The sequence below is a fragment of the Archocentrus centrarchus genome, chromosome 12 (genome assembly GCF_007364275.1).
Source record: "Archocentrus centrarchus isolate MPI-CPG fArcCen1 chromosome 12, fArcCen1, whole genome shotgun sequence".
NCBI lineage: Eukaryota > Metazoa > Chordata > Actinopteri > Cichliformes > Cichlidae > Archocentrus > Archocentrus centrarchus.
This window is the reverse complement of record NC_044357.1, coordinates 19,995,641-20,020,439: the sequence shown is the minus strand read 5'-3', so window position 1 is coordinate 20,020,439 and position 24,799 is coordinate 19,995,641. Positions and strand designations below refer to the sequence as shown.

The 24,799-nt window shown below is 40.3% G+C and overlaps 1 protein-coding gene across 2 annotated transcripts in view; it reads right to left on the bottom strand.

The window, feature by feature from the left end:
- Window positions 1–24,799, bottom strand: part of rxraa (retinoid X receptor, alpha a) — a 105,276-nt gene that overhangs the window by 15,642 nt on the left and 64,835 nt on the right. Inside the window, exons 4-6 of one of the 2 annotated variants that reach the window (XM_030742908.1) lie at window positions 13,306–13,456; window positions 5,065–5,244; window positions 246–430 (exon numbers count right to left, since the gene is read on the bottom strand). In XM_030742908.1, the coding sequence (XP_030598768.1) occupies window positions 246–430; window positions 5,065–5,244; window positions 13,306–13,456 (516 nt within the window). The remainder of the gene's footprint in view (window positions 1–245; window positions 431–5,064; window positions 5,245–13,305; window positions 13,457–24,799) is intronic. The other variant, XM_030742909.1, reaches the window with a different exon arrangement.

The following is a 24,799-nucleotide window of genomic DNA, read 5'->3' as shown; positions in this document are numbered from 1 at the left end:
TGACAAATAATAATGCTATCAAGTGAGTCCAATTATTGAGAACAAGAAAAGAACAGAAAACAGTAACCATCTATCAAGGGGGGCTACCCACAGGGCCAACCACGGGGTAAGTAAACAAATCACTGCACGTGCTCCTGTGACTGTGAATATGTACACAAAGTGATGACTTGTTGCAGAATGACACGGCACAGTGTTTGCCAGAAAATTTATTAAAACACAAAGAAACAAACAGAAAGAAAACTCACCGAGTTTGACGGCACACCGAGGTTGGTCTCGATGTAGGTCTCGGTTTTGGGTTCCACCGCGTCCTCAGCTTCCAGGATCTTCTCCACGGGCATGTCCTCGTTGGCACAGCTGGTAGACTCCACCTCGTTCTCATTTTTGTCCTTGGCTCGCTGGCGCTCCTCCTGAACGGCTGCATGTAACAAAACTGGTTTCGGTCACTACTGCTGTTTTACAAGGCCAGCATGTGTTCAAAAACACACGTTAAAAGAAATACAAGCTTATATGGGGCTGGTTAACAACTGTGCTGGTTCACGTTTTGGTTCAGTATGATGAGCAAACTGCAGTGCAAGTCAAACACCAAAACTAGACAAAGTTAGCAACTAACTAGCAAAGAAACATCTAGCCTGAGTCTGTTTCCAATGCTGAATCTTCCCCTCTGATTGAGCTCTCAATCAGACAGGAAGCAGCCGTGAATTCTTGCTGCGTTTTTGAAAATAAATTGTTCACAATCGCTTGTACATCAGTGGTGAACTAAATACATATCTGGTGCTTGCCTGTGGCTGCTTGTGCTTGCTTGAGTGTGTAATTTAGTGTCAGACATTAAGTGCATCTTGGTAAGCAACTAAATAGTTCATAACTCTGGATGTACTATGCCAGCAAAAACATAGCCGAGAGAGTTCAATCATCAATAATTGCTTCAACAGTGTGGATGGAAAACAGAAAGACCTTGGGTCTGCATTATGCACAACAAAGCAGCATGGAAATGTTCAAGGACTTCTTCCAGTTTCCTTATCAAGGATATGTGCTCTTTATGTAGTGCTCACTGGCATACACAGATCATTTATAGAAATTTAAACAGCATATGGCCTGGAACTCCTTCATTACACCATGAATGAAAGCCAGAACATCTTAAAAAAAAAGTCTCAACACAACTCAATGAAGACTTTGTCGTGTATAAACACACATTCAAACACAACCGTGCTGGTTCTGTCATCTGATTGGCTTGGCAAGCAGACACAGGAAATGGTTTGTGTGCCGAGCAGACACTGAGACTCACTGCGGCCGAGGCAAGCGAAACCGCACCTCCACCCTCAAGTGAGAATGAAAAAGATGCATGTCTGTGTGTTTTTCGTCTTTTCAAAGGGCTGTAATTCACTTAATTCAAAACACCACCAAAAAAAGTACTGTGGCTTTTTTTTTTTTTATATGTTTTTCTTCCAGCCATGGATTAATAAAAAGCTTTTGACATAATGTGTTGTGTGATAAAGGGCTTTTGGAAATTTAAAGTCAGCATGCAGGTTTATATACACACACCTGGAGAGCTGCGGTGCCTCACACACACACACATATGCTGTCACACACAATGGGGCTTCAGATTTGTCTGAAGATCTGTCTTCTTGAGTTTCCCCTACTCTGGTTTCCATTCCAAGTCCCGAATCAGAGAGGCCGTGGTCTTGGGGGTGGTGGGGGGAGTGGTGGTGGGGGGCAGCAGGGGTTGTTAGAGGAGGAGAGAGAAAGGGGCCCCACTTTAGAGGAACTGCTGTCTGGCAGTGGAGGTCAGCTCAAGGGTAGAATACTTGTGTTGGAGTCAGGGAGAGGTGAGGAGGGCTGAAATCATGTTAGCTTTATTCTCCCCTCCTCCTCCTCTACTCTCCTGACTGGGAGAGCATAAATTCATTTAATCCTGTTTTTCTGTGGATTCGCTCAGCCTTTTGGGCTACTGCTGCCGTGTTCTCCAACCACAGCCCTCAGGGTGCAGGGGGAAGCTTAGGCAGCATTGCGAGTGAGGCAGAAGGCAGTAAATGATAATATCCTTGAAAGGAGTAAAGAGCCTAACAATGACATAAATAAAAACAAGAGGGACGGGATGGGAGGCCAAGTAAAGGTCAAGAAAAAAAGGCCCTAGATAAAACAAAATATATTGATGAAAAGACGAAAAGTATTCCTCTCAGTAACTGTGTTTTCTACAATGAGGTCACATCTACCACACACAAACTTCCATTTATACACCTGGTTAACACATGCTACCATTTTTAGATCTCCAAGCCATCTCCAAACATCAAGCTGTGTAATCTGCGTGCTCTGTTCAGTAAACATGGTTACCCTGATGAAGAAAGGCAGTGACTGACTTGTTCAATGTGCGAAAGAGTGCTTAACAGCACTCCTGAAAGGGCTAATATTTTTAACACCTTGATGGAGTGTGAAAATTCACACCTCACTGAATGTTTTTCTTCCCCTCGGACAACAAAACCATTCTCAACTGCGCTGTAAGCCTTCCCCAGAGATGCTTTACCGTGCTGCTCCATAATAAATTACAAAAGCTGTCAATTCAACACTCGTGTTGTGTTGCAAGGTTTCCTGAACTGTTTTGAGCCAATGAAACTGGAGGAGAGCTAGACATACAAAAAAAAAAAAAAAAGTGCATCAGCAAGGTTTCTTTCTTGCGGGTAGAGAGTTTGAAGCAGACAGATGTTTCAAGATGTGCCATCAATGCTTTTCTGAAAAAGAAAAGAAAATCGGCAAAGCTGAGAACTGGTAAAGCAGTGGGAATCGAGCGTGGCACACATCAAAATGACTACCTCTCAAGCAAGTACGATTACGGGCAATGAGGCAGAACCAAGAGCACCCAGGTGCAACTCAAACTCAAGATAAGTCAGGTTAAAAGTGATCTTCTGTAAAAACCTGCAGCCAAAGGGGTAAAAAAAAAAAAAAAAAAAATCCACTGGAGTGCAACCAAATCCCAGCATCTCATTAAGAACTGAAGATCAGAATGTGAAAGACCTGTCTCCAACAGTGGTCGGTTTGTTCGATGTCGATCGCAACAAGAAGAATCACGTGCAGGGAACAGTGAAGCATGGTTGAGGCTGATTTTCTCTAAGTTTGTTTCTCTCTTGAACACACTGAGAAATAAAAGCCAATTATTACCCACACACACACAATGACACCAGATAATCACAAGAACAGTTCTCGTTTCATTCTGTGGTATAACAGCAACAACTTAGAGGGGATTGGGCATTTCTGTCTACTCTTTCTCTGACGTTTTTTTTGAATGGATCAGTGAGAGAATAACAATCATCCCCTCAATATAAGGAATAATAATCGTAGCCTCAATATAAGGACTCACAGATGTCAGCAAATTCCTGGAGGGAGATTGCTGAAACTATCACAAAGGATACAAGGGAAAGTACAAAGGAGTGGAAAAACTTGAGGAACAAAGAGTGGGGACACAGGAGGGAAAAAGTCCCAGGATTTTATTTGTTTCTATCATGGCTGGCACTACATATAAAACACCAGGACACGACTACAAGGTAATTAACACCATGCACACGAAGCGTGAATGCTGGCAGCGGTGTCGGCCATTTAAATAGATTACGTTGTAACCCCTACAAAGATTCACAGCAGAAATCTACATCAGCCATTAGTCATAAAGAACCATCTTCAGTGACAACAAGAAAAAAGGAGATGGAGATAAAGACAGCTTCTTTTTTCCTAGGCCTGTCCCAGCGTCTTGTCGTAAAATTTGTTGTACTGTCATGCTGTCAGTGGAGTAATTTTGTTTTCAAGAAAGAATGGGATTCGCATTTGCACACACTCTGTCCATGTTGGTATTCTCTGAAAATGGGGACTATGTATAAAAAGAGCTGTAATTCCTAAACAGGTAATGGAACACTTTTGTTAAACTTTTTAAATTAAAGCTCAAACTCTGCACTTATTCAATATTATTCAATTTAAAATCCATTGCGCTGAGATATACCATACATATGCAACTAACTGTACTGTTTTTCTGTTGTATCTATTTTTGTTTTACGTATTTATTTCTGTTTTTTTGTTGCATTTTTCTTGTTCTTTCAGGTTCATCATACATTTCCTATGCATGATGAAACTATAGCATTTGTAAGTAGAACCCATCTTTTGCCCATAGTGTGTGTGCTGGGTGAAAAATGAGCTGCCTCATAATAACTATGTACATTTCCAAAAGATCATTAGAGGGGTAAGAGGGGAAAAAAAAGTGTATTCCAGAAAATACAGTGGAAGCATAATCTCACACAGTTTAAGCTATAATGTTGTTTTTCTTCAATATACATTGCTGAAGTCTCAGTGTGGATTGCCTGCTCTATCAAACCCTCATTCTGTTTCCACACACAGACATGTTAGATTCCTGGTGCTGCAACAGACGAATGTATCCTGAAAAGTGATGCTGCAAGCAGAAAATTCTCTCATTTGAGATGCAGGGTTCTGTAAAAATTTAATCCCCGACATATGGCATCATTTAACCTTGACGTCATATGTTGTGTGACATATATTTAGCCTTTGCAGCTTTGCATCAATTGCACAGTTTAAATCAAACTTTCTTTTTCTTTTTTTTTGTTGTTGTTGGTGTGGGGGACTGTAGCGTATGATTTATATTGTCACATAATTTCCAGTTAACAATATTTTACAGGGTAATGTGAAAGTAATGAAATGAGTAGCATAATGAATTGCTTTCTCCAGTGAGTACTTAAGTAATGTATTGAATTACTTTTAAGAAAGGTAACAAGTAATGTGTAATGCATTACTTTTTTTTATTTTTTTGGAAAAACAACATCACCACTGTTTGTGTGCCTGTATCAAATGCATCAGCACTTTGTGTGCACACCAAATTCACAACACTCAATAAGTCTGGAATCTCAATATTCTGTGTATTTCTGCTCACATAAACACCAAAAATACACATCGTATGGACTTCTGACTGTACTGCAGAGCTGCTCACTTCCCAAAAATTGAACCCCTAAAATAAAATTTTAATAAAGACAAGGAAATAGATAAGTGAGACATTATCCTCAACGGTATGTGCTGTACCTTCTCTCTTCATGCCCATGGCTAAACACTTCTGGTAGCGACAGTACTGACAGCGGTTCCTCTGGCGTTTATCAATGACACAGTCTTTGTTGTCACGACAGGTGTAAGTCAGGTCTTTGCGAACAGTCCTTTTGAAGAAACCCTTGCAGCCCTCGCAGCTGTACACGCCATAGTGTTTACCTGAGGAAAGGGAAAGAGAGGTTTGTCTGCTTAATGGAAACATAAAGTGAGACAGTATATATGGAATTTGCTGATTTGATTGTTTTGCTATTCTTCATTAATATAGACCTGTGATCTCAACAACAATACAATCATGGAATTCACTGCGACTTCATTAAAAGGTTATTTACCATTCTGTGGCTGCAACAACACAAAAAATACACAGGAAACTCTTTGAAAGAACAAAATAAAAGTTATGATCAAAGACCCTATTACTCACCCTTTAGTGGTGAAGGCAAAGGAAAAGAGGGGCTCACTGAAGGGAATGTGTGGTGGGGTGGGGGTGGGGGGGTTCTCATATCATATTGTCTGACCCTGTTCTAACATCTCTTTTTTATTATTTATGACGGATGGAGTCCATTTGGTTTCTCCAGTGTTGATCAAACTGTTTCTTTGTTAGCTCTCTGCTGGGGCAGACCACCAGAGAAGATAAATAAAGCCCCCCGAGCACAGCTAAATGAAGCATGACTTGCTATTAAACATTGTTTTGATTTTCCCCCTTGGGTGCATCCAGCACCAATGACGCAGGATGACAGTAAAACCGTCCAATGAATTAGATATCCACCTTCATCCCAAGGCTATAAACTTCATGGTTATCCCCAGAAAAAAAATTTAAACACATGGTTATTTGTTGGCAGTGTGGGAAAAAAATTAGATTTAAGACAACTCTACAAAGATGACTGCTGTGAAAGTAATTTCCTTGGGCAAACAGTTAACACGTGGCTATCTGTTCTTGTGGTTGAAGTGGTGAAGCTAGCTGTTGACCAAATTATTAACTTAGCCCATGATTAGGAAAACTCAGGGGCAAGCAAAAGTTCTGTGACCAGCCAAAAAAAATGATTTGCAACTGTGAAACCTAGAGAGCTACATGAGAGTTTTACTTGCATTTAATTTGAATGCAAGGGGAATTTTTTACCCGTTCTTACAACACATATTGATTTTTGCATCATGCTTATTATTTATATCTTTCAAGGGCTCATCTATGGCAGGTATAACTAAAATCTCATTTAAGCTTTTTTCAAAAAGGTCTTAAAAATAGATCTGACATATTAGCATAGTAATACTTAATGATGAAGTACTTTGCTTAATAAACAGCCTTAAACATCGATCCATTCCTGCTCATCCAGGTCTGGGTCACAGGGGCAGGAGTCCGAGCAGATACACCCATGTCTCCTTCACCACCTCTTCCAGCTCTTCTGGGGGCACTCCAAGGCATTTCCAAGCTAGCTGAGAGATATAATCTCTCTACTGTTGGGTCTGCCCCAGGGCTTCCTCCTGCTAGGATATGCCTGAAATACTTCACCTAGAAGGTATCTTAGCCAGATGCCCAAAACACCTAACTGGCTCTTTTTGATGTGGAAGAGTAGCAGCTCCCAAATGACCAAACCCCTCACCACCCTTCAGAGGAAGCTCATTTCAACCCTTTATATCCACAACCTCATTCTTTTGGTCACTACCCAGAGCTCATGCCTATAGGTGAGTGTAGGAACATAGATGAAAAGGTGTATCCACAGCTTTGCTTTCATGCTCGGCTCTCTCTTCACCACAAAGGAAAAGGCTGCTGACATCGCACCAGCCCCAGTCTGTCTGTCAGTTTCCCACTCTACTCTCAATTTACTCATGAACAAGACCCCCGAGATACCACCATCCAAGTGCAAGCTGGAAGTCACTGCCTGAAGAAGCCAAAAGAACCACATCATCTGCAAAAATTATGGGTGAATGTGGATGCTTATAAAGCGCTTTGAGTGCTCAAGTAGAGTAGAAAAGTGCTATAAAAGAACCAGTCTATTTACCATTTACTATAGCCTCTCCTTTAACCTCTGGGTCATCTCTGCTGATGGATGCAGAATCTGCAAAATTAATGGGCCATTCATTTTCAATCTTTAAAATAACATCTGGGCCATGAATCCGTCTGCTGCACTGCAGACGATACTCGACTTTCACAGCTCTGCTTTGTATCAATATCCCTCCATTGCAAAATTGAGTGGCTTCTCTAATAATAGAAATCCTGTCAGCCAAAAAAGTGTGAAAGCGCTTTGTCTTATCCCTGGTATACTTTAGCACTGTTGTACTATCCATCCAAAAGGTTGAACTTTCCAGCTTAAGTTGAAGCTCTGATTTCATCATTGTCAGCGTGCACTGCCATCACAGCAGCTGTAAGTTCCATCCATGGGATTGTCACTTTCTTTAATGGAGCAACACGAGCCTTCCCCAAGATAAAGGATAGATGGATCTTCCCATTGTGATTTAAATAGACACACACCACTGCAGTCCCAGGGTTCTCTCAACAGTGATACTGTCTCTCAAGATCCAGCTCTTTGACTTCCTTGGTTCTTTTACCCATATCAGTGTATTCCAGCACTGACCTGCTCTTGCTAATCCGTTTTTCCAGTTAAACCCCTCCTAACTGGCATCCAGCTATTTGCCTCTGATGGCATGGATGTTAAGCAATCGTCCTTATAATTGTGCCTGATGATATCAATCACATACACACCCTAACCCTGGGAACTCTGTTCTATTATCCCCAGCAGTTCTTTGTAAGGCAAAGCTTGCACAGCTGGGTCATAATATTGTACCAAACAAATGGACAGCCATTCTGTACTCCGTGAGATGTGTCAAGTCACCACTTGGCCACCACAGGAAATGAAGAAAGTCTACATCCTGTTTTGATACCTTGACTTGGTGTTACATTGATTGTATATCAGCCATCGCTGCTATAGGGTCCTGCCAAAACCTGGTAAGAACTCCAAGCAGGGAATTTGTCAAGTCAGGTCTGTGGAGCAGCTGAGTGTTGAGTGAGACCCTATTGAAACTTGCACCACAGTCAAACACAACTATCAAGGTTTGCTTTTTTGGATGGTGTACACCATGGTGTGGGATATATCACATCTTTTTCCTATCTCCTTCCAGCTGGTGTTCTGGCACTCTCTCTATATAACCTTTATTTATCACATCACAAAAAACAAACAAAAAACTGATGCGGTCCTTTTTAAATTTAACATTCCTCCCCACTGTCGCCAAGTGCTTGCTCACAGTGGTTCGTTTTAATTGTTGGGTTTCCTCTGTAATTACTGTATGGTCTTTACCTTACAATATAAAGTGCCGTGAGGTGACTTTTTGTTGTGATTTGGTGCTATATAAATAAAAGTGAATTGAATTGAATTAGCAGCTCTAACTCAGCGTCAATGACAGGAATTTCCACAGCACTCAACTCTTCCTGTCGTGGGATGTTATCATGAGTCACTGGCATCTTACACTGTGTGTGCACTTTGTGCAATTCAAAGTAAGTGTTGCTGTTAAGTACAGCTACTTCCAATCAGGAAATGATGTGACTACAAACATTTCTTGGTTCCTTGTTCTTATCAGGATTTTGGCATTTCTTCCTTTTACCTTTAGCTCCCTGAGCCAAAATGTGGCTGTACTACTAGGATCAGGGAATACATAGATCTTTAAAATCTTGCTTTTATCAGCCTTGATTCGTACAGGTTCAATTGACAAATTACAGCCTTGTGCTTGAGCCCCCATATGGCCACATGTTGTAGAAAAATCTGCACGACTGTTTTCTGATCCTTCCTCTTGTGCATATTTTCCTTCTCCTTTGAGTGGATATTTTGGATGGTAGGATGTTAGGATGTTTCAAGTTACACAACTCACATGACAAAAGACCACAATAATCTTTGATTATATGTACAACAGAAACAGGTTCTCTCCATGCAACGTCCTTTTCCTTTTGGTGCAGGCTTCCAATCTATGATCCACTTAACACAGTAAACAATATACCTTTCTCTTTATTTTAATTTGGGTTGGAGATCCAGAATTAACAGCAGCCACGGAAGTAGCATAGCTGCTTTCTTTTCCCTTAACATGACTGTGGCAAGCTTTATTTCCACTTTTATTCTTTGGTGGAAAAACAGAGATATCCTGTGGACTGGAAACAATACACAATTGTCTTTCAATAAAATCAACAGCATCACTGAAACCTGCTTGATGATGATATTTTTTCCTACAACTCATAAGCAGCGTTTCTCATGTTCTCCCTTAATTTATATGGCACCTTCAGGATTATGGCACATATATTAGAGGGCATATTCATTTCTGACAGATAACCAGCGTCCTCATAGGCATTACAGCACACACGCAGAAACAAGGCAAAAACCTGCAAGGCTTTAATATCCTCAGGCCAACCAAATGCTCTCCATATATGCAGTGGCTATTTTTCTGCTCATTTCGAAAGTGTTGTTGTAAAAGCATTTTCACTTTTTCAAACCTTCTATCAGGCGGCATTTGTTGACAGCTCTTGACCAATTCTTTAGGTTGTCCTCTGGTTTACTGCTCCAAGAAATATATATACTATTCACACTACTTGCAGGCCTTCCTGCAGCTCTATGTTCAAATGTTCTGATGAATGTGCTGTGCTCAAGAGGGTCTCCATCAAAGATTGGTATGCCTCTTGGAGGTAATGATAATGAAGACTGACATCAGAACCGAATTAGATCCTGTAGTAAATGCATAGTTGACTCCTGCTTGTGATGCGTGGTATGAAACTTTAACTGAAATCTTTGAAGAATTCTCGGCTTGATATTCAGAGCATGAGCTTTTGGTCCAACTCGTTGTAAAGCAGTTTCTTTGGGATGCACTGCAGCTTTGTTTCCTCCTAAAGGTACAGTAAATGATTGAACTGAGGCCTTGAATACTTAGCTGTGCTTCCGTTGACACTGCAGCTTTATTGCCTCCTGTAGGTGGACGATCAAACTGCTGCCTTGAGCTTTGTGGAACAGATTCAGTGGCATAGGAGCTGAGAAAAGATTTACATTTTCCAAATATGAATTCTTGAACTCTGCACATCAGAACCTTTGAACTCTTGCAGTGTGAGCAGCAAATTGACTTTGCAATTCGAGTAATTCCTTCTTTCGTCTTATTTGCTCCTCCTGAGCCTCCAGCTCATGTTTTTCCTTAAGAGCAGCTGCCATAGTAAAAAGAGCAGCCCTTTCACCCTCTGCTTTGAGGCATGCTGATGATTTCAAAGCCTGTGACTGTAACGCCCAGCTGACAGAATTTTCACCACCAACTCTGGAAAGGCTGTCATCTGATCCAATATCAATAATACCCACCGTTATATTTGGCAAAACATTACAGACCACAGCATCATTTTTATCATCACATTTGTTGATATTACCATCACTATCATCATTACCATTGTCTTTGCACTGGTCTTTGACATCAAATAACCACTTTTCCATTTTCTGTATCATCTCTTTATTACTGTATATTTGTTTCAAACCACACATTTTGTTTCCACACTTCATCCTCTGGTATTAATGGCTTCAATGAATCATGAAATTCTTCTGTTTCTGCATTCAGCTTTAAAAACCTTTCAGATTTGCACCGCACCTCAGACACATCTTGGCCTGAAAGCATCAGTTGCTGAATTTCCTTTGTTAATTTATAAAGTTAATTTATTTCCTTTTGATGTTTTTTGCTTCTAGTGCTTCAGTTGTAAGATTGGCTGGTCTTTTACTGGGTTCATTATCCACTTCCCTCTGACCAACAGATGCATTTCTTTTCATATCACTCATTTTAATAATAATTTACTGCCAAAGCTTTTATATGAAGCTTATGCGTAAGTTCAGTAAGGAAGATCTGTATTCACTCCTGTCTGCTTGGCTGCTAGTTTATTCTTCACATCACTTCTACTTTCCCATGCGGTCAAACTGACATCATTGCTCTAGTCCAATCATCTTTCTTCCCACCTTCTTCAAGCCAATCAGCCTCCACTCTGCATACTTTACTTTGCTTTCCTCGTCATTCTCCCTTGCAGGGGGTTCAACCCACCCCCTCCTCATCTCCTCCTCATCCAAGTCACTCGGTGCGCCATCTAAGCCTCCATCTTTATCTTCACCACCACCAGCTTCTAGACTCCGGAGGCTCCTGCCCCAATTCTAATCACCACTGGGATTCCATTCGGGATCGATGGGCCATCGGAGTCTAATTGCCAAATAGCTTAATTGAATTCTGTATATCAATAAATCATGTTCAATTCCTCCTAATGATCTCTCCTCACTGAATTAAAGTTGTGATAGGATATCCTAGTTGTGAAAAGGCCAGTCTCTTCCATGCAGCTTGCAACAACTTTAATTCTACCGTGATTCCTTGGCATTGCTTTCACCTTGATGTTCACTTATCTGCATCCAGTTAACATAATTAGCTAGAACAGGGTCCAAGGAGCAGGGCTGTCTTTCCATACCCATCCATTAAAGTGTAGTTTTTCAACATAATGTAGTGGTGATCCAACCACCAAAAGGCCACTTGAGGGAATCATTTCCAACTTTTCATGGTTAAAAAAAAAAAAAGAGGTCCACCATGGCCAATACTTTTAACATTTTAATTATTATGTAAATCTTAAAAACACCTACAAAAACTGAGTGCATGACTGAAAGATAAAAATGAGCTAAAAAGAGAGCAAAAAGTGATAAAAACACAAATACAAATCACCAGAACCAACAACCACAAACAGTTGAAAAACTATGTGACTTCCTTCTGCCTCTAATTCCCTACACCTGTGCCCCTAATGTCATCTTTAAAGAGGGTAAATAACTAATCTAAAACCTTTACCCCTGGTGCCCAATTGACACTACTGCGTAAACATCTACACCTTACCAGACAATATAATACACATCAAAACTGGCGACAGCACTTGCCTTCAGACATAACTCTTCTTTATTCCAAGTAAAAACTGATTCAGATTTTTTTTTCATCCAATCAACAGGATCATTTGCCACATGACTTCATTTCCTTTCATGTGCATTTCTGCTGCCCTCACATGCTTTTCTTCAGGAGTGGCTTCTTTCTGGCTTCCCTTTCATTTAGCCCAGATTTTTGAGGAATTCCAATGACTGTTTTCTTTCCAGGAAGCTCTCCCACTACAGCAAACTGAAGTATGCAGTGCTGCCAGAGCACTCAGTGGGGCTGTTCTCTGACCAAAGTTCATCTTTGGATCTTCTTTGAAGGTTTCTCCATGTGGTTAGAGCACAGGCTTGGGCATCATGCTGTATAGTCCTGCTTTATTTTAATCGGAAACTGTGTAGTCTTATACAGGCTGTTTAGAAATGATTTTTTATATACCTTCCCATTCCAAAGTCTGTGTACAATGCATAAAATTGATTAGGGAGTGATTTTTGCACATGTACGGCTAGTCACTTAAGTGCTAAACAAAGGTAAATGGACTTTCTTGAAGATGTTTCACTGCTCATCTGGACTGCTAAATGTTTGACTGATTCATCAATCTGATGCAACAATGGCATTCTGATCATTCAGACATAGGTAACTTTTACTTTGAGAGAGCCATACATTTCTTTTTGCCAGTAGCTGCACTTCTCAGCATCAACACTAGTTAATCATAGCCACCACAGTGTTGACATTTAGGTTTCTCCACCACTGCCTGCCTATCTGTTAATGAGACTGCATGCAGCTGAAGTTGTTAAATTGCAGCGAACCATAATATTATTACATCTGGGGCCGACATCTAAAGGCACATTTTGAGTAACTACACATTTCAGGTGCTTCTCTGGTGTGCTTCTGCTCTTTGTTCCTCTCTATTCTTTAAAACCCCTTCTTATCCCAGTGGTGTGGGGTTTTTTATAAGCCCCAGCATGTTTTCTAGTGGGTGGTAATAATCAGAGCCAATATTAATCTTCTTGTGGGTTTTCTGTGTACTCCAGTGTTGAAGCTCTCATCTAAAAGGTGTAGCGCACAGTCCAAGAATGCTCAACCATTTCCACTGACATCCTCCCAAGTGAACTTGGTGTTGCTGTTCACTGCCCAGATGTGTTCTGTGAAAGTTTCCAGTTCCTGTGTTTTGATTTCCCCCCCTTCGCATACCTACCTTTTAAAAACAGTAATCTCCAATGAAAATAACCTTAGTCATTACCGGTTTTCGAAAAGATTTCTAACAAGGTCAATTCTGACATTGAAATATTTTGACGCTTTCTTTGCAGACAGTCATCACAGCCTGATGTTACTCACCTGAGGAGCGGTCACCGCAGATGGCGCAGATGTGTTTGGTGAGTGACAGAGCGGTGCTTGAGGGCTGGGCAGGCACCTTCATCACGCCGTTGAGGCCCAATGGGGGCTTTATGTCCTCCGTACTGCTGACAGAGTTCATCGGAGAGTTCAGCTGGAACATCAACACACAGAAACACACACGCTGACAGGTCACAATGCAGCCCGCTAAACTCAAAAGCAGCAACAGCGCACAAGCAATGTCGTCTGTGTGGTCTGCCACACAGATGACATTAGCTGAAGATCGGGTTTGCCAAATAAGATTGTTTACACATAAAAAAGGACATTTATTATAAGTGGAGTCATGCCATTTAGAGAGTACTGAACAATTTGTGAAATGTACAAAATTAAAGGCATATTATGACTAATGATAATATATGCAGATGGTCAGCAGCCTTAGCAACACCTCTTTTTTTGCTCTCTTTCATTTTTCCCCTTCGCTCTCCTCCCTCCCGCTCCCCTCGTTTTCAGATCTAAATCTGGCGCAGCAGGATCCTGCACCACTCAACCCCAGGAACTCTTTTATTCATGCTCTCAACAAGCCCTGCTGGCTCTAAAATGTTCAGCGCTAGCATAACTCTACTGCAAAATTGAACAGTACAGCAGAATAAAGAGACAGCATTTGTTTTAGCAGCAGTGCAACTGCAGCCCTAAGTCTAACTTCAATAGTCGCCTGCCTCTCTCTCTCTGAAGGAGCTTTGATAAAATTCATCCAAAAGTGACCTCTCTTTGCCTTCTGATAAAAGTGAAAAGCAAGGGGAGGCTAATTATTATAACAAGCTACATGCTGTTTCCAGAGGAGATAAACGTTAAGGGGAAATACATAAATTATCCACTAAATGTACTGGATGGAACAGAAACAAGCCAACCATTAGTGAAAGAAGAAAAAAAAAAACACTTCATAAAAAAGAAAAAAGAAAAAAAGTAAAAGCGCTAGTCTGCTTGACTGTGCTAAAATCACAGTGACTTCATACAGGGGGATGAAAAGGAGAAGGAAAAGTGCATATGTTCAGACAAGTGGATCCTCCACAGACACATCTATAACAGAGGGATAAGAGACAGAACAGTATTGGCAGAGCAGAGCCAGATGTGTTTTTATTAAGTTACCACATACGAGAAATGTCTTATAGCGCAAACACTTCTTGAGTTAAAATTAAGTTCATACTGGAGCAGAGAAACCCTGTCTATGTCTGCTGGGATTAGGCACGACAGAAGAGTCATTTACTTCTTATGATGACAAGACAAACATATTAAAAAACACAGCCTGAGCAGTGTTTACAGTCATCTGACAAGAGTACATTAGGTGTGTAATGGAAGAACACAGAGAAGTATACATCAGCACAAACAATGCTCTGCCTCAGACACACACGACATAAACCAAACAGCCACTGAGTTTATATGGATGTCGGTGCGTGGATTCACAACTCCATCTGCAGGTTTTATTTATTTATTTTAGTGTGTAAAGTGACATAAGACAAAAGATGACAGACATGACAAGGCAACTGACAACAAAACAATTACAATGCTGCAATAAATAGAAACACCACTTTGATTAGAATTTTTTGAGTGATATTTTTTTTTTCTAAATCAGACTTGACTGGATACACACGTGTATAGAAAGTGTGTCTTGGTGAGCACTGATGGACTTTTGAACTATATATTTTTATAAGCAAAATTACGAAGAGGACATAAAGGGACACAAACAAGTAAAAATCAAAGCAGCTGAAGCTGAGATACACCGACTTTTAGTTAAAGGTCAAGCACCAACAATCCTAAAGTCTAGAGTTTATAAAACAATTAGGCCAGGAAACAAAGCTCCTCCAGAACAATGGACAACATCAGTTTAATTGATTTCTCTTTAATTATTACAGGTCATGTATCAAAAAGATGAAGCTACTTTGCGACACAGAAGTGCATACAAAAAAGGCTTTTATATAGAGCTTATATGTAAACAAATACATGCCCAAACTGCAAGTACACATGGCCAGTGTACCACATGCACAGCACACAATGCAGTAAACACAGGCTTGCACACAAAGTGTATACCACAAGTCACTGTGTCATGTCACCTTAAAAAGTCTGCACACCCGAAAATCGGATCCTTCTTTAATGCTGAAAAAAAAAAAATGTTAGCTATGGCATATATAACTACAATACACCACAATGCCAGTGAGAGAAATATACCAACCCATGGTACTTTTCCATCACATCAAGTAGGATATTCTAGATGTCTCCTGCATCATTTTACACACATTTCCACAGAATTTAGCGTGACATATGGGGTGTCATGGGAACATGGGAAACTGAGTTGAATTTCAAAATTAAAGCTTACATAAGTTAGAATGTTTGGCTGTGTGAACGATGGATTAACCAGATTTGGGGTGGTGTAAGGAAATGTTTTGTTTACACTCTGGCACCCACCACGAGCCTGATCTTCACACATAAACAGACACACACAGGCCGCCTCAGTATGAAAAATAAAAAATAAAATAGTTACCATCCTGCAGAGCTTCCTATATAGTATTTTAAACATCAAATCAAGGTCAAAAAGGAAACACTGTGGAAAAATAAATAAAATGCAGAACTTCACTGCACGCTTGTGTGCTTGTAATTCAATATCTGAATTAAGCACTGGAAGCCAATGCTGATGTCATTGTTGTCTTCCAGAAAAAGGCCACGTGACAGGAGCATGACGAATGAGTGAAGGATATGTAGTGACTTACAAGATGATTGTCTTATAGTTTTTATACTTATTTGTTTTTTTTTCTGTAAGCACGAAGTACCGCAGCAATTTCCTAATGCTGTGAACCTGTTCACCCATATGGCAATAAAAACCTTCTGATTCTGATTCTGATTCTGATGTCAGCATTCCCCTCAAGGCGCTTTATATTGTTAGGTAAAGACCCTACAATAATATAGAGAAACCCCAACAATCAAAATGTAAGGAGTTGGCAACAGTGGGAAGGAAAATCTTCCTTTTAACAGGAAGAGACCTCGGGCAGAACCAGCTCAGGGAGGGGTAACCCTCTGCTGTGACCGGTTGGGGGTGAGTCATTCAAATGGGTTTCTCTTATTCTCCAGGTTATCCAAGCAACCCAAATACCCAGCCCCCTGCAGTGATTCTATGCCGCACTAGGGGGCCTTTCATCCAGTCTGTGAAACACTGTGGTTTAAGGGGTCCTAAAACAAAGAGGTAGTGTGGATGTTAGGGGGTAACTGTGGAAAAAAGTGTTTTAAATAGTAAACAGTTTGGATATGACCTCAAGTTTGCAGGACACAGCGGGTATTGGGATCTAGCCACATCACTTTGGCAGAACATGCACACCCACATCCACGCAAGTTCATCCACATGCACGCACAAACACACATCACGAGCTCTTACCTCAGTTAAACGCCTGAGTCTAGTCCTTCCCCCTGTAGTGCCGCACTAACAGAGCTGTCTTCCCAACAGAGACCGTCTCTATCAAACCCTCTATCTCTCTGACAGAAAAGATTTTCTTCCTCTTTCAATCTATTTTCAGGGAACCTGCAACTCAATCTCAGTAACACTGCTCCCCAACAGTGGGGGGGGGGGGGGGGCTTTTCTTTTTCCTTCTGCACATGGCAATGGAGACAAGGCAGGGGGGATTAAAGTGGCTCAGGACTAGTTCTGGAAATAGAATATATGTACCCTCCCATACAACACACATATACGTGACCCTTCATGCAGAGGTATGCCAGCTGTGTGTACAGCCGTACTGCTTTGGGAGACCCCACTGACAAGCCTCTCCTTAGACACTAAAGAGACAGTTAAAGGAGGAGAAAGTTTGAAACAAGCAAGGGCCACATAAAAGTTCAAAAACTGTAAATGTAAGACATGATTCCCTGCAGTACAATGTACAAAACACAAAGACCTGAAATGCTCTTGCTAAATTACACATTTTTTTTTTTCCCCTCTGCAGGTGTTACATAACATGTTGTGGAGGGCATTCCAATGGTACATCCAGTACAGTGGGGGTCTGTGTCTGCTCGAGGGTGTCAGATTCTGCACCGAACTGATATGCGTGATTATATGTTCTGTGCCACCTGCTGCATCCAGCATACTGCTGTAACATTCAACCATGAGGCTAAAGGTGAAGAAGTAATAGTATGTTTTTAGTTATGAATGTGAAGATGACAGAAAGTGTCAGTGGCTGCATGGAAATATATATATAAAACAGCACATGAAAAGTTAGACATTTATAAGTGAAGTACTTTGGTTTGGGATTAGAAAAATACTACATGTGCAATATACCAGGGATTTGGTTTTTTTAGTATGGTGGGACATGATGGTAAGAAATATTTGGGGTTTGTTTGAAAAAAAAAAAAACAATCAAACAAAAAAAACTAGAGATGCACTAATCGACTTGCCAGGGACTGAAATTGGCCAACTTCCAGTGTTCTTGGCCTGGACCAGCAACCGGCCAGTCTGCCTCCAATATATGAACTGATTCAGTTCATGCATGTGCACCACGGCGCAGGTGAACAGTAGTGCACACACGCCAAACCATAAACACCTGTTGTTAGCGTGAAAGTTCACACAAATTAAGCAGCAGGACACGACCACAAAAATGTTCATAATAAGAAACACAATCAGACACCTCCACCCATCTGAGCATGGGCATTTTAAAGATGCCTCAGTATGAGCAAAGGATATAAGCAGTTATGAGGAACTTTACGGAGACAGGTAAAAAAAGATTGTTCTCTTACCTACCGAACAGACTGGAAAATGATGCAAGTACCTGACATTTTGTTTTGTTATATAAATCTGCTGCACCTGCTTCTGTTTGGTAAGGTAAAAAAAAAATTAAAAAATTGCAGGTAAAAGTGCATGTACAGCAGCTCATTTTCAGGTAATTATTTGTGCCTCTTTCCTGTAGCAGAGCACTTTGCTGTCAGTTGTTTAAGGGAGAGAAGATCCACTAATTTAGAATTATTTTAGAATAATTCAATACTGCACAAACAAATGGAAAAACCGTGTTCTGATGCAGCTTGCCTTACTCATAATTCATATTAATAGCAATAACAGTCTTGGCAGCTGAACAGACCGTGTGAACTATTAATATTCCATGACAACACCCGGTGGTGGAAATCTAAAGAAAGGAGTGGCCCCTGAGCGAACGGAGGACAAAAGAGAAAGAAGAGCAGAGACAGTAGAGGCCTGCGCTTAAGATGAGCTTAGCTCGATTCAGAGAGTCAGAGCACAGAGTTTGCTCATAAAGATACTTCAAAAGGAGACATCAAATCCTCGTGCGCCACTCCTTAATGCACAACCCTCATGTGGAACTTCAGTTACTTTGCAGTTCAAGGGCACCTTTGTTAATACAGAGAAAGTTATCTTCACGGTGTTCTTTCAAAAAAAATGCCCTTATAGAATTTCTTCATAAGGTGTTCCATTAAAGAGTGGCACAACATGACCAGGAACTGAATGTTCTACTGTACTTCACAGTCCACCGTTGCCAACCACATTCCTGACACTTGTATCACTGGCTCTACTGTGCTTTGCTTAAGAATGATTAATTTTTGTGACTTTAATTTACTTTTGCCTCGAGGTACGAAGCCAAAACTGTCTACAACTAGAATGTAAAAAGCAAGGAAGTGTGAGTGAACATGATACAAATCTGCTGTTGACAAGAGACGAGGCCTAACCAGCTGTCGACTGAGAGGTGAGGACAGGGGATCGGGTAATGATCTAGCCTAATGATAACCCCAAGTCCCCTTCCACCTCTGACACAATGTGACAATCACTTCCTTCTAAAAGCTTATCTTGCGTTTCCTCCAAAGCATGGGTGGAATGAGTGAGAACTTTCTTCCCATCACTGTGGTGTGTCTGTGTGTTATCATGACACGCATCAACGGCGATGGGGTGTCAAGTTTCACACAGGGAGGGAGTGGTAATGGACCGCTCTCTTCTGTAAGCCTGTGGGGTTTATTCACAGACACCCCCATGGGATAACTCAAAGACACCTTTTTTTGAAAGCACACGGCTCACACAACAAAAAACTAATCAACAGACGCATGCACAGCACAGTTTGTGCAGGTATTTGTGGATGAACTTTGGGGTCTTCTGCAAATAGGCCCTGTCATGTAACTGCAAATTAAGTGAGTCATGCTCAGGATGAGGAAGCAGGAAGGAAAGATGAATTTTAGCTATTATAGTATGTGCTGTATGACCATCATTATTACATCCAGCACTCACAGAATTACTCTCAAAAAGACATTTTAAGCCCTTATATAAGAAAAAGTAGACTAACTACTTTATACTTTCTTTACGTTTTCTTTATGATTTGTGTGTACTTACATGATACTTACATTGTGGAAGAACAATTATACCATTACAAATTCACACCTACACAGTAGGCTCTTTCAGAAGGAAGTAAACCAAAAAATAATAAAAAATAATATCCATCCATCCATCCATTCACTTCCGCTTATCCTGGTCAGGGTCGCGGGGATAAAAAATAATAATGATACTATTATTTGTATTGCTTGGTTAGCTGAAACCTTGATGACTGTATGTAGGAAACTGCAAGTTTGTATTTATGAGGGCTTTTAACATAACAGCAGTTAATTAAGTCTCACTTTAAATGTACATATTCAAACGCGAGAATGAAAGGAAACAATGAAAAAAAAAAAGGATCCCCTACTTACACATGGGATCATGTGGCCATAATTTATGTATTTTAATGGCTGATTAAGTGAACACATATATTATTTATCAACCATTAATAAAGCCTTTGGTTAGAAAAATATAAATCCTTCCTAAGCACGCCTTTTTGTAAAATAGCTCTGTGATTATTGTCACTAAGCTCTATTAAAACGCTCTCCCTACTCGCTCCCAGTAGAATTTAGCAGAAGCAGACATTATTCCAGACAGCTCGGAGGTTTCTAACACTCACCCCATGCTGTGCCATAGCAGATAAAATGAATCATCGCAAGCACTGCCAGCTTATGTGTGTGTGTGTTTTGACAGAAACTTTTGTTACAGTGAGAGAAAAAAAAAGAAGAGGATATTAAGCCTATCAGTGCTATGGAAGCAGTGAGTCTTGCAGCAGTGAAGTTTGAATACACACAGTGGCTTTCAGCTGGTGTCTCACCTCAAAATGGCACTACTGGGCAAGTGTTTTGGGCATCTATGGGAGTCTTTGCACATACAGGCATGAATGTGTGTTTTAGATGTGTCTATGTCTATGCATGCACATGTGCAACTGTAACATTCTTGTTTGTGTGGGTGTTGATGAGCATACAGCAAAAATCCAGGGTGTTTCCTGCATAGAGAAATTGTTGGTGCCACCCAAAGATGTTTTAGCCAGAGCCAAAAGAATCTATTTTTAATTAATTATTTTAATTAATAATCAATTTGATTGAGTTTTTAAGAAATTCAGAAAACATATGCAGCATAAGACTTCAATGATTATTTTTTGATTAGTGTGTGACCTAGAATGCAAATATTATGCATATATACATGCATAATAACCAATGATAAAGTGGTGTTATTCCAAAGGAAAACAAAAAAACAAACAAAAAAGTGTCACTGTTTTTGCAACTTTTGAATAAATATGCCTTTCTAACTAGCAAAACAGGCTACATGCTATACTGCTGTCTGACTATCAATAATGAGAGATGCACTAAATGATCAGCCAGCAACTACAACCAGCTGTATTTTTAGCTGATCGCCAGTGACAGGCTGATTAGCCTAGTTTTTATTTTTTCAGTGTGGAATGATCTTATAGCATACATCTTTAAAACAAGTTATTTTGGATTTTCTCTAATCCACACAGGGTCAAAGGTATACATAAAGGCTCAAATATATACCTACACTCACTTAAATCTTTTAATAAGTGGCGCTCAAGTTTCTAAAAAGTCTTTTAACTTGACAAGACCAAGGTCTATTAACTTCTCATTAGTGAGCATGATTGACCACAACTGGCAGTTTCTCTTTGCCAGCATATTGGACTGACCAATACTCAGAACAATGGGAAAGTCCAAGGAACTCAGTGAAGATCTAAGAAGGAAAATTGTAGATTTACAGAAGCTGAGAAGGTATCTTGGAGTCATTCAAACAATTGTATGTAAGTAAAAGTTATCTGGATGTGTCACCACTTTGCCCAGGTCTGGAAGTAGACCCAAACCTCAGATGAGAGGAAATTCTTTAGGATGTTCAGGAACAACTCAGGAAACACCAATGAATTTAGCAATGTTTTGCAAGTCACTTAGTTGTATTTCCATTTTCCACTATTTGGCAGATAATGTGATCACAAATGTTTTTAAATGATGAATGTTTACTTGGGTAATAGTATTAGTGTCAGGCAGCCACTGGATTCACTACTAATTTCCCCAGCTGCTAACAAGTAAACAAGTATTTATTGATGACTGTTTCCAACTGATTAACTCACTAATCCTAAACAAGATGTTGGGTGATCAACACCAGTTCTGCCAGAATGAGGTTTGATGCTCAATGCTCACCATTTTTGCAAGATTACACTAATCTGTTCAAACACTTTTCATATAAAATGTCAGTCTTGCCTTTTTTGAGTAGTACAGCTTTAATTTTTAGCAAGAAAATAATTATTCTAGGACTGTAAAGAGTGTATAAATATAAAATGACTAATATCCGTGCATGACTTCAAGATTTACAAGCGTCTGGGCAGTGACAAAAGTAGAATTAGTCATACAGTAAATGTCATTATACTTCACAGACATGCCACAGTGTACATATCTGTCCACAGGCAGCGTTGAGTTGCTGTAATATCACACCAGCAGATGCAATTAAAACCCTGAAGGGATTATTTCAAGCTTTAAAATAAACGTGTGCCCTCAAGGCATTCGAACTACAATGTCTAGAGCCTGCATTACGAGGCTGCTCTGTGAAACTTAAGCCTAATGTTAGCATTTCAATCCCTTATAGCTCCTACCTCCTAAATGGCTGAATTCCTGTGTGGCCCGTCACAAGCCGAACACACACAGGCCGGAGCCTTATTATACAACACGTAATGTTAGTTATTCAAGAATGGGCTCGTACATAAAAAGCAATGAAAAAAAAAAAATAAATCAGACCACTGACAAAAAGCAAATTAAGGAGAGTGCCTTTACTTTCTAAAGTATTTGCATGATCCCCATCAACGCAGCTTACTAATCATTAGCTCCAATTCTGCAGGAATGAAATTATCTACACCTTTACAGTGCTATGGGGAAAAAGTGATCCTTAAATTGGTTTCTAATTGTTAACGTTTCCTTAACACATCTAAGCTTTGATTGGTTTTCGAGAGCCTTAACCACTCCCCTGAGACCTTACACACAGTTCTTTTGTATAGCCATGGAGCCATGATGTCATGCAGAGTGACTACAGCAAAGTCCATCAAAGACCAGAGCAGTGGAATGGACCTTTATTGCTCCCACTCAGGAAGGGGCTAAGTTCTACCCCTCTCTCTCTCTCTTTCATTTGAATTTGTTGCCTTTTCGGGCTCCTGGTGACCTAAACGCCTGAACACGATGTACTCGAAAGTGGCACATGACATCACAGCCACCGCTTACTTATAATTTATTAAGAACGTGTTCCATTTCTTGTAAAAAATTTACACCTTTTTCACATTTGTGTGTTTGCGTCCAGAAACAGTCACGCTTAATATGTATTTTGAAGGCATACTGTGAAACAGTGGCCTGTTGTTGGTTTAGGGTTCTCAGAGAGGTTTTAAGTGGGAGCACCGATTCCAGAGGGGTACGGACTGAGCCTGGAAAATGGCAGCCAGCAATGGTTCTATGATAAAGAACCCCTTTTTCCACACACACACACACACAAAACAGCCAGACAATCCTGCTCATTGTCACTGCAAGTGTGAACTGTGCTCCCACCACTACATATAATCCCTTCCATCTGTTTGGGTAGTTGTGGTGTCTGTGATCGAGGGATGGTCTGTCTTCTCAGTGATTTCAAGCCTACAGACAACCACTGATGAGTCTGATGCTAAGGAGCATGACTACGGTCTGGCAGCACACCCAGAGCATATAGCTCGAGAGATGTCTTGCAACCTCACCCTTCATAAAACTCCACAAAAAAAAAAAAAAAAAATCAGATGACAAGTTTGGCAAAACCACTAAATCAAAGACATTTATGTATGCATTTCAAACCACATACGATATCTTTTATGCATAGTGTGTTTGCTGACAATGCATGGCCCTCTTCAGAAAAAGTTTCTCAATGGAACAAAAAAAAAAAAACACAACCACAGTATGTCATTGTGTCTGGATGCTCGGGACACAGCTAAAAGGGGAGGACTGTTGTTCAAGATGTAAGAATTGGCTGATGATAAAGGACTGTCTCTCTCTTTACATGTGGTTAGGTTTTTCAAGGATGCGAGACTCCTGTAAGAATAGGACTTTTGTTCATCCTGACCCAAGCTTTCATCATGTTTTCAATTAAACCTTTGATGTAGCGGATGGTTAAGCCTCACTGTTTTTCATTTCTACTTTTTTTTTTGTTAAACTGAAAAATACACAGCTTTTTGGGCAGACTAGGTAAGCCTTATTTCCACCTGGTATTTGTTAGACCAAGCTACAAAATGCTATATTTCCTGCTGGAAGATGCTGCTGATTGCAGTTGATGGTAAAATAGGCTGTTCTTATGACAATGATGGTTTATAAGGCAAAACATTGTTGGTTATTGTCCTTTCTAATACTATATATGCATGTGAAATCACTAGGAAGAATCCAAAGTACAGTACGTGCAGTTTTTGGGTGGTCAACAAGTGTGTTTCCAGACCTGTGCATTGTGAGCCGTTAGCTTGGGCAGGGTCTTGCACTGATCTGAGCGGTTAAGTAGTGAAAAAGGCTGAGCTGTGACCTCGTTCCAGTTAACTGCCCCTGACAAAAGCAAGTCAGCCGAGTGTTAAGTGTAAGTGGCATATGCCGTCTGACTCAAATCACGTCTCATCAGAAGTGCCGCGCCTCATGACCACAGGGCAGTGCCACCATCTTTATTCTCGAAGCCACTGCACCTTAAAATCAAACCACTGTACTCCACCTTTGCTAAGCAACAGTATAAAAAAAGAAAAAAAAAACACAATCTCAGTTATGGGATCACTCACAGTTAACCGTTTACATCAGCACCTGTACGGTTTGGGGTTGGGTGCCATTCAAAATATGTAAAACCCATGAATCTACATAGAGGCCTTTTCGTCCCCCTTTTTTCCTTTTCTTTTTTTTAGTATTTATGAAATGAAAAAAAAAAAGACTGCAATAAAGTTTTGCAAATAAATTATAAAGAAGAATTATGCAGATACTCTTTCCTTTTTTTCTGCTGTTGGTTTAACAAAGCAAAACAATCTAAAAGATAGTCAAAAATTACAAAAGTTCTAATTAAAATCACACCAGCAAAATGAGAGCGAGAGAGTGTGTGTGTGTGTGTGTGTGTGTGGGGTGGTGGTGGTGGTGGGGTAACCTT